The following is a 13,566-nucleotide window of genomic DNA, read 5'->3' as shown; positions in this document are numbered from 1 at the left end:
ATTGTATTCGATCACACGTACTCCACATTCAAACATTTAGAAAACAACGTATATAGGCTGAAAACGCGATCGGTATTTCATCTAAACTAAATGTTGTCATTCTTTTGGTTATGTTGTTTCATTTGCCCTTAGCAACTCAATCAAGGGGAAAAGGTACAATACGCTAAAAAAAAAAGAAGGGAATGGGCGTATCTGCGAATTCTGGTGTTAACTCTCTCTGCTCAAATGGTCGTAAAAAAAAAACAGTCGATATGCGGAAACCCAAATGTTATTATATGAAATCAAATTCAATGCATCTGCAAGCCCCCAAAATGAACACATACACTACAAACAATCAAACCCACTCAAAACGAAGTATAATCCCCGGATCCCGACAGTCCCCAAAGTCTTTGCAGTCCCCCAAAACAAAAGTAAATGACTGCACGGGCACACCCTCCCCCCAAAAGCCGGCAAACAGCTGACCGACCAGGCGGAAACGTGGCGAGGCGCCGCATTCAATCCCCGCGCTACTTCACCCTAGTCCGGTAGGTGCTGGGCCCAGTTCAGTGTTCCTGCGCAGTCTTCGTATTAGTGATCCCGCCCGTTGGTATAAATCCAAAATAGAAACAGTCACCGGATTGCTTCTACCGGGCTGCATCTATCGTCACTGGGTATTTACGACACTGAAGTAAACATTAAACACCTCAAAAACTGAAGGGGGCGCTAAAAGGGAAAAACTACATAATGGGGCTTTAAGATGTGAACTGGAGTTAGCAAAAATAATTAAAATGGAAACGCAAGCTTAATCTTTTCTAAATAAAATACTTTATGCACATTTATTGAAAAGCTGTTGTATGCAGCCGTGATTTTACTTCAAATGAGAAAATAACATTTATTTATTATGTTATTTTTTAACGTAAAATCCCTCAAATGAAATATTAAATAACTGATAATAAATACTGTAATGTGCATAATTGTCTATTTATTCTTTGATTGGACGGTCAGTCATTTTCATACCTGCAAACTCATGAGGGGTGAAAAAGGTGAAAACGGGGGGGGGGGGGGGGGCGGAGGTGACTTTTTTGTTGTCTCCACACCACATCCACGTTGTTTGATGACACCTCAAAGCTTTTATAACTACAGTCTTTTGATTGTTCCGACCGCAAATCTAAATAATAACAAACATTTTAAGAAAAAAGGTCACCTGAATAATTCAGTGATCGGGCCCTAATAATAGTAATAACAACTTTACATTATCATTATATATAATATGGTTAAAGTCATTCATGAACCATCTTCCTTTTTTTTTTTACTTGTGTGCTCTGCTGAGCTTTGAGTCTGTTCCATGAACCTGTTCATGAGTCTGTTCCTTCGACGTGTCCCATCAAAGATGTTTTATTGCGAAGATCACCACATCGCAGGTTCTCCGTGTCTCACTCCAATCTCATAAACGCCGGCCGTCCAATTTACGCCCCCCCCACCACCCAAAACAAAAACTCTTCGGATCTACACTATTCACGTGGATGACCTATTTTGATTTCAAAACGGCGAATTTCGCCGAAAGGTGACAAGTTTGTAGGTATGCATTTTAGATTGCTACGAGAAGATAATGGCTTGTATGTCAATGCTCCGTCTGTGAGGAGAGAACGTAGAATGTGTAGCTCCTGCCCGTGCATCGCCATTGTGGAATGTTAGTATTTAAACCGGTTGTATTTTCTTTGCCGCCTCTTGCCATTCTCTTTTGCTAAATCTACCTTTATGTGTCACCCAGCGGTCATGTAAACAAACACTTTACAAATGCAAATGTCATACCTTGAGAAAAGCATGGAAGCGTGGTTTTTGTTTCTCACAGCGGACAATGGTCTCCTTGCCAATTTCAAAGAAGTTGACGAAGGGAGGGTAGGCTTTTACCAGCTCCTTAGACTGGAGAGGGAAGAGGAGGACAGGGCAGACGCATCAAAGATCCATCCACACATACAAGAACGAGGTTCCACAGGGAAGACACAAAAACATTTTTTATTTAGTCCCATAAAACCATTTCCAATGCCCAGACTAAATGAATGGGAACTAAACTGCATTCATATAGTGCTCTTCTACCTGACAAAGCGCTTTATTTAATTTATTTATTATTATCATTCCCCCACCTTGAGATTAAAGGACGACGTGCTCTACCACCTGAGCCTTGTATCTCTCCGCGTAACTAGAAGACCCTTCAACAAAGATGCGTAATGTCTGAATCACTTACTGATCTGCGTTATCTTTAGACTTTCTGACAGATAACATTTTATTTAAATGTTCCATTCAAGAAAAGTTAGAATAATGTTGGTCTATGCCTTCACTTACAGTTTTCAGAAAGAATCAAAAACAGGATATGCGGATCAGTCAATCAGTAAATTGCTAGCAGGTCATCGTTAGTACTTTGTTGTATACACATGCAAATAGGCAAAAAGGGACCACATCTGTCTTGTTTGTACTCACATATTTGAGAATGATAGCTCCTACACTCCTGTCCTCTGACCAGTCTCTCAGCAGCTCCTCAAGGTTACTCTGAAGGACAAACCACCAATCACTCAAAGAAAAGAACAGGTCAACAACGCTTCCTCAAAGATGACACCATCACGGTCCTTTGGTCAAACTAGGTGCAAACAGCTGAGGACTATACCTTTATCTTAGTGTGAACCTCGTAGATTTCTTGGATGCTGCCAAAAATTGTCTTCAATTCTTCTTGGGCCAGGATGGCTCCACCCACCTGCTCCTCTTTCTCCAATGGAAGCATGAAAAGCTAAAATAAAAAAAGATAAATTGCATAAAACACATTACATTAATGAGCAGTACTCTGAATAGACAAGTTAGCTGTGTATTTTCATTGTCCTTAAAGAACCTATGATAAGACATGCCAGCCTTACACGTCCATTCCGTCAGTTGGTCCATTTTAGTCAACAGATGTTAGCAAATGTTGGGATCGGTTTCAAAACTAGAGTTTGGTTCATTAGGTTCAGACCAAAAGAACAATGACACAAAGCTAAGATTGAGTTACACTTTGCTTCTTGTGGACATGGCACACAGACGGGTGACGACACAGTAGAGACAGACGGGTGACGACTAGTTAGAGACAGACGGGTAACGACTAGTTAGAGACAGACGGGTGACGACTAGGTAGAGACAGACGGGTGACGACTAGGTAGAGACAGACGGGTGACGACTAGGTAGAGACAGACGGGTGACGACTAGGTAGAGACAGACGGGTGACGACTAGGTAGAGACAGACGGGTGACGACTAGTTAGAGACAGACGGGTAACGACTAGGTAGAGACAGACGGGTGACGACTAGTTAGAGACAGACGGGTAACGACTAGGTAGAGACAGACGGGTGACGACTAGTTAGAGACAGACGGGTAACGACTAGGTAGAGACAGACGGGTGACGACTAGGTAGAGAGGTGACGACTAGTTAGAGACAGGGAGACAGACGGGTGACGACTAGTTAGAGACAGACGGGTGACGACTAGGTAGAGACAGACGGGTGACGACTAGTTAGAGACAGACGGGTGACGACACAGTAGAGACAGACGGGTGACGACTAGTTAGAGACAGACGGGTAACGACTAGGTAGAGACAGCGGGTGACGACTAGAGACAGGCGGGTGACGACTAGTTAGAGACAGACGGTGGACCCACCAGGTAGAGACGAGACAGGCGGAGGTAGAGACAGACGGTGGCGACTAGTTAGAGACAGCGGGTGGCGACGGGTAGAGACAGGCGGGTGGCGACTAGTTAGAGACAGACGGGTGACGACACAGTAGAGACAGACGGGTGACGACTAGTTAGAGACAGACGGGTAACGACTAGGTAGAGACAGACGGGTGACGACTAGTTAGAGACAGGCGGTGACGACTAGGTAGAGACAGGCGGGTGGCGACTCAGGTAGAGACCCGGTGACGACTAGGTAGAGACAGACGGGTGGCGACTAGTTAGAGACAGGCGGGTGGCGACTAGGTAGAGACAGGCGGGTGGCGACTAGGTAGAGACAGGCGGGTGACGACTAGGTAGAGACAGACGGGTGACGACTAGTTAGAGACAGACGGGTGACGACTAGGTAGAGACCCACGGGTGACGACTAGGTAGAGACAGACGGGTGACGACTAGGTAGAGACAGACGGGTGACGACTAGGTAGAGACAGACGGGTGACGACTAGTTAGAGACAGACGGGTGACGACTAGGTAGAGACAGACGGGTGACGACTAGGTAGAGACAGACGGGTAACGACTAGGTAGAGACAGACGGGTGACGACTAGTTAGAGACAGACGGGTAACGACTAGGTAGAGACAGACGGGTGACGACTAGGTAGAGACAGACGGGTGACGACTAGGTAGAGACAGACGGGTGACGACTAGTTAGAGACAGACGGGTGACGACACAGTAGAGACAGGCGGGTGGCGACTAGTTAGAGACAGGCGGGTAGCGACTAGGTAGAGACAGGCGGGTGACGACTAGTTAGAGACAGACGGGTGACGACTAGGTAGAGACCGACGGGTGACGACTAGGTAGAGACAGACGGGTGACGACTAGTTAGAGACAGACGGGTGACGACTAGGTAGAGACCCACGGGTGATGACTAGTTAGAGACAGACGGGTGACGACACAGTAGAGACAGACGGGTGACGACTAGTTAGAGACAGACGGGTAACGACTAGGTAGAGACAGACGGGTGACGACTAGTTAGAGACAGACGGGTGACGACACAGTAGAGACAGACGGGTGACGACTAGTTAGAGACAGACGGGTAACGACTAGGTAGAGACAGACGGGTGACGACTAGTTAGAGACAGACGGGTGACGACTAGGTAGAGACAGACGGGTGACGACTAGTTAGAGACAGACGGGTAACGACTAGGTAGAGACAGACGGGTGACGACTAGTTAGAGACAGACGGGTAACGACTAGGTAGAGACAGACGGGTGACGACTAGGTAGAGACCGACGGGTGACGACTAGGTAGAGACAGACGGGTGACGACTAGTTAGAGACAGACGGGTGACGACTAGGTAGAGACAGACGGGTGACGACTAGTTAGAGACAGACGGGTGACGACACAGTAGAGACAGACGGGTGACGACTAGTTAGAGACAGACGGGTAACGACTAGGTAGAGACAGACGGGTGACGACTAGGTAGAGACAGACGGGTGACGACTAGGTAGAGACAGACGGGTAACGACTAGGTAGAGACAGACGGGTGACGACTAGGTAGAGACCGACGGGTGACGACTAGGTAGAGACAGACGGGTGACGACTAGGTAGAGACAGACGGGTGACGACTAGGTAGAGACCGACGGGTGACGACACAGCAGGGTTTTTCCTGGGTCAAAATGGGTCTTCGGTGCTCCCCAAAAATGTTGTTGCCGCGCTACACGCGCACGCTCTGTGTCTCTATCTATTCGCGCACCTCACAGTTGCGTATTGATCAGACAAGAAGACACGCTTATCAACTCGATTACTATTGATCAAAACAGAACAAGGGTTCGGCTGTAGCCTACTTGAAATGTACTATTGAGAACTAGAGATGCACCAATCAGGTTTTTTGGTGCCGATCACTGAAATCAGTACCTGCCAATCCGATAATACCGATCACGGTGTCGATTGAAGCATTCTATTTATTGTGTAGCATTATTGCCTAGGACTATGAGGAAATACATATATAAAGCACCTCAAACATGAAAGAAATTACAGATTTTAAACATTTAGGACTTTTACTTTGAAAAATGTCCTAATCGATACATTAAAATTGATTGATTGCCAGTGTAGGGGATTTCAGATATGTATGGAACACATCTGCATTATTCATTTCCTGGAACTCTTGGGGAAATCCATTTACAGGACTTTTAACATAAAAAAGTCTGCCCTTTATTTTTATAAACTCTTCCTTGGTACAGTAAAAATGTTTTAATGTCAGCACAATTTAAGCTAAATCTCAGAAAAGATCTATAAAGATACAAAATCAGTTCATTGTTTACTTGTGTATGATTTGTCGACATCTTATTTTGAAAAACGGATGTTGTTTCACGTGGTTCTTTCCGCTAACTTTGCAAAACCGGATGTTGTGTCACGTAAATCCTTCCGCTAACTTTATCAAAACCCTCGCGCGCTCCCGATCGAATGCGTTTACCGTGAGCATCAGTCTATAGGGGCAGACATGTGAGAGTCGGCTGAGTTGACCCAGTGATTCAACTCGGGGGACGGGGACGCCACTCGGTGCGTGAGGATCCCCTCGTGGACCTCTCACTCTGCGGCCCTCGCCAGGCGCATCGTCTCCAAGCGGTGCGCGGCGATTGAAACGTCTGATAGTTCTCGCAGATGTTACGTCATCTGATCGGCCGTTTTGAGAACGCCGATCAAAACCAATAATGGGAATATCGGCCGATCAGATCGGTGCATCCCTATTGAGAACATATTCGCTGACATGCACGTGATGAACACAGTTTTTTTTTTTTTTTTTCCATCGCTGACTTTTTTTGCCTTAGGCGCTCGGGATTTGTCATAGGCGTTCGGGAAAACGGCTTAGGCGCGCGCCCAAATTTTCTCTATGCAGGAAAAACCCTGCACAGTAGAGACAGACTAGTGACATCACAGTAGAGACAGACGGGTGACGACACAGTAGAGACAGACTAGTGACATCACAGTAGAGACCGACGAGTGACGGCACACGTCTGGACGATGGAGTCAGCCTCTACTGTGTGACAGAGCATTGAAGGTAAGACTGAAGGCTTGGGGTTCCTTTTTAATAGTAAAGATAGAAGAGAAGTGTTGATTGCTAGATTTGGTCAAAACCAGGCAGCGGTTTGTGGTTAAACCCAGGAGTGTACAACATAGAAGACAGATTGCAAAAGGGGGAAAGGGCAAAACTCGAGATATTTAAGGCATGTAGAGGAAGCGTGAATAAAAAGGACGTCAAAATGAATAAAGTCTAAGAAAGAAGATCCAAAGGCAGAAAGATAAATATAGGCAGGTAATTCACACCCTCACCGGTCAGCTGTCCGACTCTCTGCTGAGACCAATGTTAAGACCATTAATGACAACCGGCTGCACAACCTTTGACGGAGTGTTAATTGTCCACATGCACACGGACACTACCTGTAGGATGGTGCTTAAAATGCCCACGTAGTTGCTCTCTGTCTGGTAGAGCTCCTTGGAGACCTGCCACCTGGCTGACTGCTTGAACAGAACCGGAGTGGAGCTCTTGGACGGCTTTGAACTCTCTGGGGGAGCGAGATGGGCAGGAAGGAGAGCAAGTTGTTCATACAGCACTGAAGCAGGCACACATGTGGTGGAGCAATAGCATTTTTTAAAAATTATAAATAATGTGTACACCTCATGGAATCTAATGAGGATAATATTCGATCATATTAAAAAAACAGCTACAATTAAGAAATTGATTAACTTTAAACATTGTTGTTATGATCGTTGTTGTTATTACAGGACTTTTATTTGATGTGATCAGTTGCATCATGGGGTCACTAACAAACCACATATAGTAAGCAAACAAGTAGATAGTAGCTTGCAGAGAGTACATAACCAAACAACAGCTACATCGCCAATACAAAAATAACTACATAAACTAAATAAGCTACTTCAACAATTAAGGTTTGTCATCTCAACCAGCCTCAGCAATACCATTCCGATTCAGCATTGTAGACAAACACTAATTCATGCTAGCCGAACTATTACTTTCAACTAATGAAACAAGTCAGATTCAAGAGGAAATTGAACAATATAATGAATTTGCCAACATGGAACTTAAGACTTTTGTCATCTGAATGACCTTGTCCAGTCCAGTATGGAATGCTTTGTTTTATACCAGTAAAAAGGTGCTACGCCACCTGTTGGATGAGGGTAGAGGGTCTGACAGCTACTCAGAAGGTGCACACTCTAAACAAAAGTTCCTGTTTGTACTTCTTAACAGTCAGCCGGCAACTAAAAAGCAAATATTTTTCAGCTCCTTTGTTAAAACTGACAAGTGGCTTATTTATTGTCCCCTCAAAATTCTCTTATGAGCCTCGAGTCGGCATGTTACTGTCATACTCCTGAATCCCAACCTGACCTGTAGAAGATCCGGGTTGCTCCTCTGGTTGTTGACGAGTATTTGTCCCCTGGGAGGACCTTCTCCTCCTCTCTTCCCTGTCTGTCCTTATCCTCCTTTCCCTGGTTTTCTTTCTTCTCATCCTATCCCTGGTCACAGAACTGTCTGATTTGCTCTCTGAACTCTTCCCTACGCTGTCTTCTGAAATCAAGAGGGAATCATCTGGTTATTGTGATCAACTAGAAAAATCAACTATAGGAACAGAAGAGAATATTTTCTAAGTTACTGCATTTTTCAATATGTACATAACAAAAAAAAAAGTTTTATGGTTGAATAAAGCACGTCATTTCCAGTCCTCCATCATTCTTTCTTACCTGCCAAGGCCTTGCATGTGTCAGGGGTATTAGAGATGTCCAGCAGAGAACTGTTGGACAGGCCGTGCTCTGCTGACGGCCTTTTGCGTGGCGGAGGGAAGGGGGAGATCTCCGACTCCCTGGTGAACTGAGCCAGCGTGTCCCTGAGACGCCGACGCTTGCGGTTACTGTTGGGCGTGGTGAGGGAGAGGAGGGAAACTGCCTTCTTCATGGCTGGGCTGTCATTCTGAAGTACAGTGGGACATAAATATTAAATAGAAAAGGACAAGACTGATACAGGATAAATGGTAAAAAAAGATAGAAAAATGCAAACAAGCTGCATGTCTCCTAAATTATGATGAAGGAAAATGGGAGAGGGAAAGTAAACACCGTAAAGCCAAAAAACCTTTTGCAACCAATACAACTATCTATGTAACAGATCTCTCGAAGGCCTGATGCATACCTGCAAACTCATAAGGGGTGAAAAAGGTGGGGGGGGGGTGCAGGTGATTTTTTTTTGTTGCCTCCACACCACATCCACGTTGTTTGATGACACCTCAAAGCTTTTATAACTACAGTCTTTTGATTGTTATGACTGCAAATCTCAATAATAATAACAAACATTTTAAGAAAAAAGGTCCTCTGAATAATAGTAATAACAACTTTACATTATCATTATATATAATATGATTAAAGTCATTCATGAACCAACTTCCTTTTTATTTTATTTTAGTACTTGTGTGCCCTGCTAAGCTTTGAGCCTGTTCCATGATTCTGTTCCATGAGTCTGTTCCTTCGACACGTCCCATCAAAGATGTGTTATTGCGAAGATCACCACATCGCATGTTCTCCGTGCCTCACTCCAATCTCATAAACGCCGGCCGTCCAATTTACACCCCCCCCCCTACGCAAAACAAAAACTCTTCGGATCTACACTATTCACGTGGATGACCTATTTTGATTTCAAAACGGCGAATTTCGCCGAAAGGTGACAAGTTTGCAGGTATGCTGATGTGACCGACTGCCATGAAGGACTGGATGGCTTACAGCTCAAAATCATTGTTCATGCTTCAGACGTCATCGCTCCCAAAGCTGCCCTTCAGCGGTTTCGTGTAATATTAGAAACCGTGGCGTTATATTTGACCAGTCTGTGGACTTTGATCTCCACATCCATTGATATATGACATATGACATAACCCTAACCCTGCGTGGCTGGGCCTGCGTACATGTGGACCTGCTCCATTCCTATATCACCAGGATGTCACTTCAGTCTTGTGACTCAGGCTTCATGGTGGTCCCACCTGCCATTGAAGTGGTCGCTCAGTCGACACTGTGCAATGCTTTCCCTGGAGGTCCGTGTCGACTCCCTTATTTAACTAGCGTCACTTTGTGCTGTTTAGTGTCATTTTATAATGTGTTTTTAACAGTTCAAAAATAAAATATTCAAGTCAAGCACCTAGTGACCTTGTTCTACCCTTTAGGTGAGTGAACATGAATTTGGCTTGAATTATTACACCCATAATACTCACCATCTCATAGAAGTACATGGACTCTCCGGCTCGAGCGTCCATCTGAATGCTGCCCCAGAACCACTACCACAGAAGAGAGAAAAAACGTTTTATATTGCCTGGGGTTAGGTTAGGATATAGGTATATATTTAAAAAAAGATTTCTAAAACTACAATGACAGACTTTCCTTTGAAAACCAATAAAAGTGACAGTAAAGAACAAGCCATATTGATTGTAAGGTTATAACTACACCTAAAGTACCATTGCTCAAATTGTTCATCCACTGGGATGAGGAAATCTATTATTGATCCCTCTCTCGACAGCACAGACGGAGAGAGGGGGAGTAGAGACTGTATCCATTGAGGTTTCCTCTTAAAGAAATCCTGTGCAATGGATCATATGGCATTATGTGTAGGAGGACACCAACTGAGAGGATTCATTATTTGACTCTTGTTCCCATGGCGTCTGTATCTTCCTGGAGCAAAACAGTTATCCTGTTATGACCAGATGGTGCTTGACCAGTATCAGGTGGGTCAAATGTTCTCGTCTTTTTCAAGCAGCACTGAAATGAACCAAAAACAATACCTACCTCCTGTTTGACCACATAGAGTTTCTTGGGAGATAATGGAAGCTCCTTTACTGAGTTTTCCTCCACCACCATGTGTGTACACCTCTCATCTCCAACCTCAAGATACCTGCCACCTGAGACACAGAAAACCAGGAGCATGATATAGATTATATACATACATACATACACACACACACATACACAGTTCAAACTGACTGTGTATACTGTCTATATTGTATTTATCCAGCATATTACACAGCACATCAACTGCTTTCTTTTGCAGCTCTGGTCAGTTGCTGAACTACAATTTGTTGTCCTCGGACTTTTACTTTTTTTGTGCAATGACAATAAGGTTAAATCTGAATGTCTTCAATCAGGACTGAGCCACAGTACTCCTGGTAACCAGTGGCTGCCTGCCACTTCAAAACATTGGTTCTTGCGTACTGTGCTGCGAACAGATCAGGCCCAATCTACATCCAGGACATGGTCAAGCCTTACAGGATATGGTCAAGCCTTACACCCCAACCCGTTCACTCTGCTCTGCATCTACTCAGCGACATGTGACTGTCACTGCGAGCTAATCACTCAACAAAATCCAGACTGTCTGCTGTCCTGGCTCCTCAGTGGTGGAACGAGCTCCCCACTGACACCAGGAAGTCTCTACATCTTTACCGACTATACCGTGAATAAAAACAGATTATCACTTACATTTTTAGTTTGGCTTTCTTGAATAAATTGTACTTTCTTGTTGATCTGAATGTGTACTCATGGTTGAACTCACTTATTGGCCATTCCAATTGTCGCTTTGGATAAAAAGGTCAGCTAAGTGAAATGTAATCTAAAATCTAAAACGGCAGTTATCCAATTAGCTCAGCAATTATAACTCGGGGCAGCAGAACACTTTGAATTTCCCAACAGGATAGGTCTGCACTGGGCTTGAGTAAGAACATAGTGAGTATCTAAAGAGGTTTAAAAAAAACAAAATATGAGTGAACAATAAATGTCTACACTGTGTCAAGTGTGTCACTGACAAAACACAATAGGAAAAGCTTCTGCGTGGATGCCATGACAGATCCCTGTGTGCTGCAGCACTGACCGTGTTTGAGAGTCCTCTCCTCCATGTTGGCCTTCTCTTCATCTGAAAACCCCAGAAAACTGAGGATGCAGTCCTGGAGCGGAGATACTTTGAACTCTGTTCGAAACTCCTCATCTTCTGCGTAAAAGTGCCTTATCACATGAAGGTGGGAGAAAGATTAAAATCAATACCACGATGAAATCGTTCCTAGAAAGTTTGGGTTTACTTTTTTATTGGATGGGCAACTGTCAAGAACACTTTAACACTAGTCATCATTCACACGTTCACATACTGATGGGAGGAGCTACCATGCAAGGTGCCACCTGCCCATCAGGACGAGCTAACATTCACACCACACCAATGGCACAGCCTACAGGAGCAATGTTGGGTTGAATGTCTTGCCAAAGGACACATCACCATTGCCTAGAGGAGACGGGGATCAAACAGCTGATCCTCTGATTAAAGGACGACCCGCTCTGTGAATGATCCCCAGTGGTCCATCAACAATGATCCCTTCCAGGGACCAATAAGCAATAATAAACATTAGAGCTAGATACACCCGCATGGCCAATTCTAACTTTTATCAGCGGGAAGTAACAAGAAGTCGCACATTGATATCATAAAAAACAAAAGAGCCATCGCCTTGTTTGTCCAGCACAAAACACCGACAGGTTTACTCATCAACTAGCTACGTGTATACAGTGTCTTGGTCACAACGTCACATCGCGTAACCTGGGGCTTCACAACACCTGAACTTTGAAGAATTTTAGGTACTAGGTTTGTATTGCGATTTCACACTACACTTCAAAGTAAAGACATTAAAAGCCACAAATTAATGTAACTTGTTATATTTCTCTAAAACGTTGGTACGCAGCTGTGGGACAGATAACAATGTTTAGTGTGGTAAAGATGATGTTTTTTTAAATCATGTGCTACTTTAAATGACAAGTTGTCAGCTCGTTAAGGGTGACATTTTCCTTTTCTTTAAAATTGGTTGTCTTTGCTGGAAAAACTAATGAGTGAAATGGTAATGACTGTACTTCTTCAACACCGCAGCATCCCTTACAAGTACCTCAAACATGGCAGTGCCAAATTGTAGCCAAATCCACCTTGTTTAAAAATTGCTGTTACTAAGTCCAATTCTTCCAGTATGATTACAGAGAGGAATAATATACTCAGTGGTAAATCGATATTTCCGAATGCAGCTTCTTCTCTCACAAATAATCCAACCCTGAGAACAAATACCAGCTGGCAGACAGGACACAAAGCAGACAACAGCCAAGTTACACAACAGCAGATATGACCAGCCGCCACGCGTCATTTTAACCAGTAAAAGACAAACTCAATGGCAGAAAATGAGAAGCTGCTACCTGAACCATGGATTTCATTGTCAACCTGGACAGAGCCTTCCTCACAAACGTCAGGAAAAATAACATTTCACACTTGGCACACAGATTTTTCACTCACATATGCAGGGAAACGCTCGTATTGTAGAGCCTGATCGTCACAAAGGAGAGAAGCTTTGAATGATACATGAGCTTGCTTCCTTCTTTCTACTTACACTTCATCTCTTCTCTCCCAAGCCTTATGAATCCATGATGGAGTCAGAATGGGCGTCCCCATGCACACTGCCAGCTGAGAGATGGGACAGAGTACGATGTAGCAAAGAGAGAGGAGGACAAGACACAAAGAGTAAATAAAACCCTTGAACTAGAAGACCTCCATGTAATTCCACTATCAATGCTCACAGTACAACAATTACCGTCTGTTTTTTGATCCTGATCCCCTGTCACTCAGAATCATAGGACAAATGTGACAGGTGCAAACAGTTTTCACTCCAGGCATCATACTAAAACAAGTATGAGGCTCCATTGGTTGAAACAGTTGCTGAATCTGCGATGCTCTTTCAAATGTAAAGCAGCCGTGACTGCCTGTCACACAGCCCAATTGTTCTAACTGGATTATCTCTTGTTGAGCTTCAACAAAATACACCCTCCATAAGAGGAAAG

The 13,566-nt window shown here is 44.1% G+C and overlaps 1 protein-coding gene across 4 annotated transcripts in view; it reads right to left on the bottom strand.

The window, feature by feature from the left end:
* ect2 (epithelial cell transforming 2) overlaps positions 1-13,566 on the bottom strand; it is a 53,188-nt gene that overhangs the window by 27,295 nt on the left and 12,327 nt on the right. For all 4 annotated transcript variants that reach the window (XM_056415068.1, XM_056415069.1, XM_056415066.1 and 1 more), the window contains 9 exons: positions 13,119-13,192; positions 11,579-11,709; positions 10,504-10,616; positions 9,936-9,998; positions 8,428-8,653; positions 7,108-7,232; positions 2,642-2,761; positions 2,458-2,526; positions 1,792-1,902 (listed from right to left, as the gene is read on the bottom strand). In XM_056415068.1, coding sequence (XP_056271043.1) covers positions 1,792-1,902; positions 2,458-2,526; positions 2,642-2,761; positions 7,108-7,232; positions 8,428-8,653; positions 9,936-9,998; positions 10,504-10,616; positions 11,579-11,709; positions 13,119-13,192 — 1,032 coding nt within the window. The remainder of the gene's footprint in view (positions 1-1,791; positions 1,903-2,457; positions 2,527-2,641; positions 2,762-7,107; positions 7,233-8,427; positions 8,654-9,935; positions 9,999-10,503; positions 10,617-11,578; positions 11,710-13,118; positions 13,193-13,566) is intronic.

Source organism: Pseudoliparis swirei, chromosome 5 (assembly GCF_029220125.1).
Source record: "Pseudoliparis swirei isolate HS2019 ecotype Mariana Trench chromosome 5, NWPU_hadal_v1, whole genome shotgun sequence".
Classification (NCBI taxonomy): Eukaryota; Metazoa; Chordata; class Actinopteri; order Perciformes; family Liparidae; genus Pseudoliparis; species Pseudoliparis swirei.
Note: the sequence above shows the minus strand (reverse complement) of the source record. Positions and strands in the feature narration are given on the sequence as shown.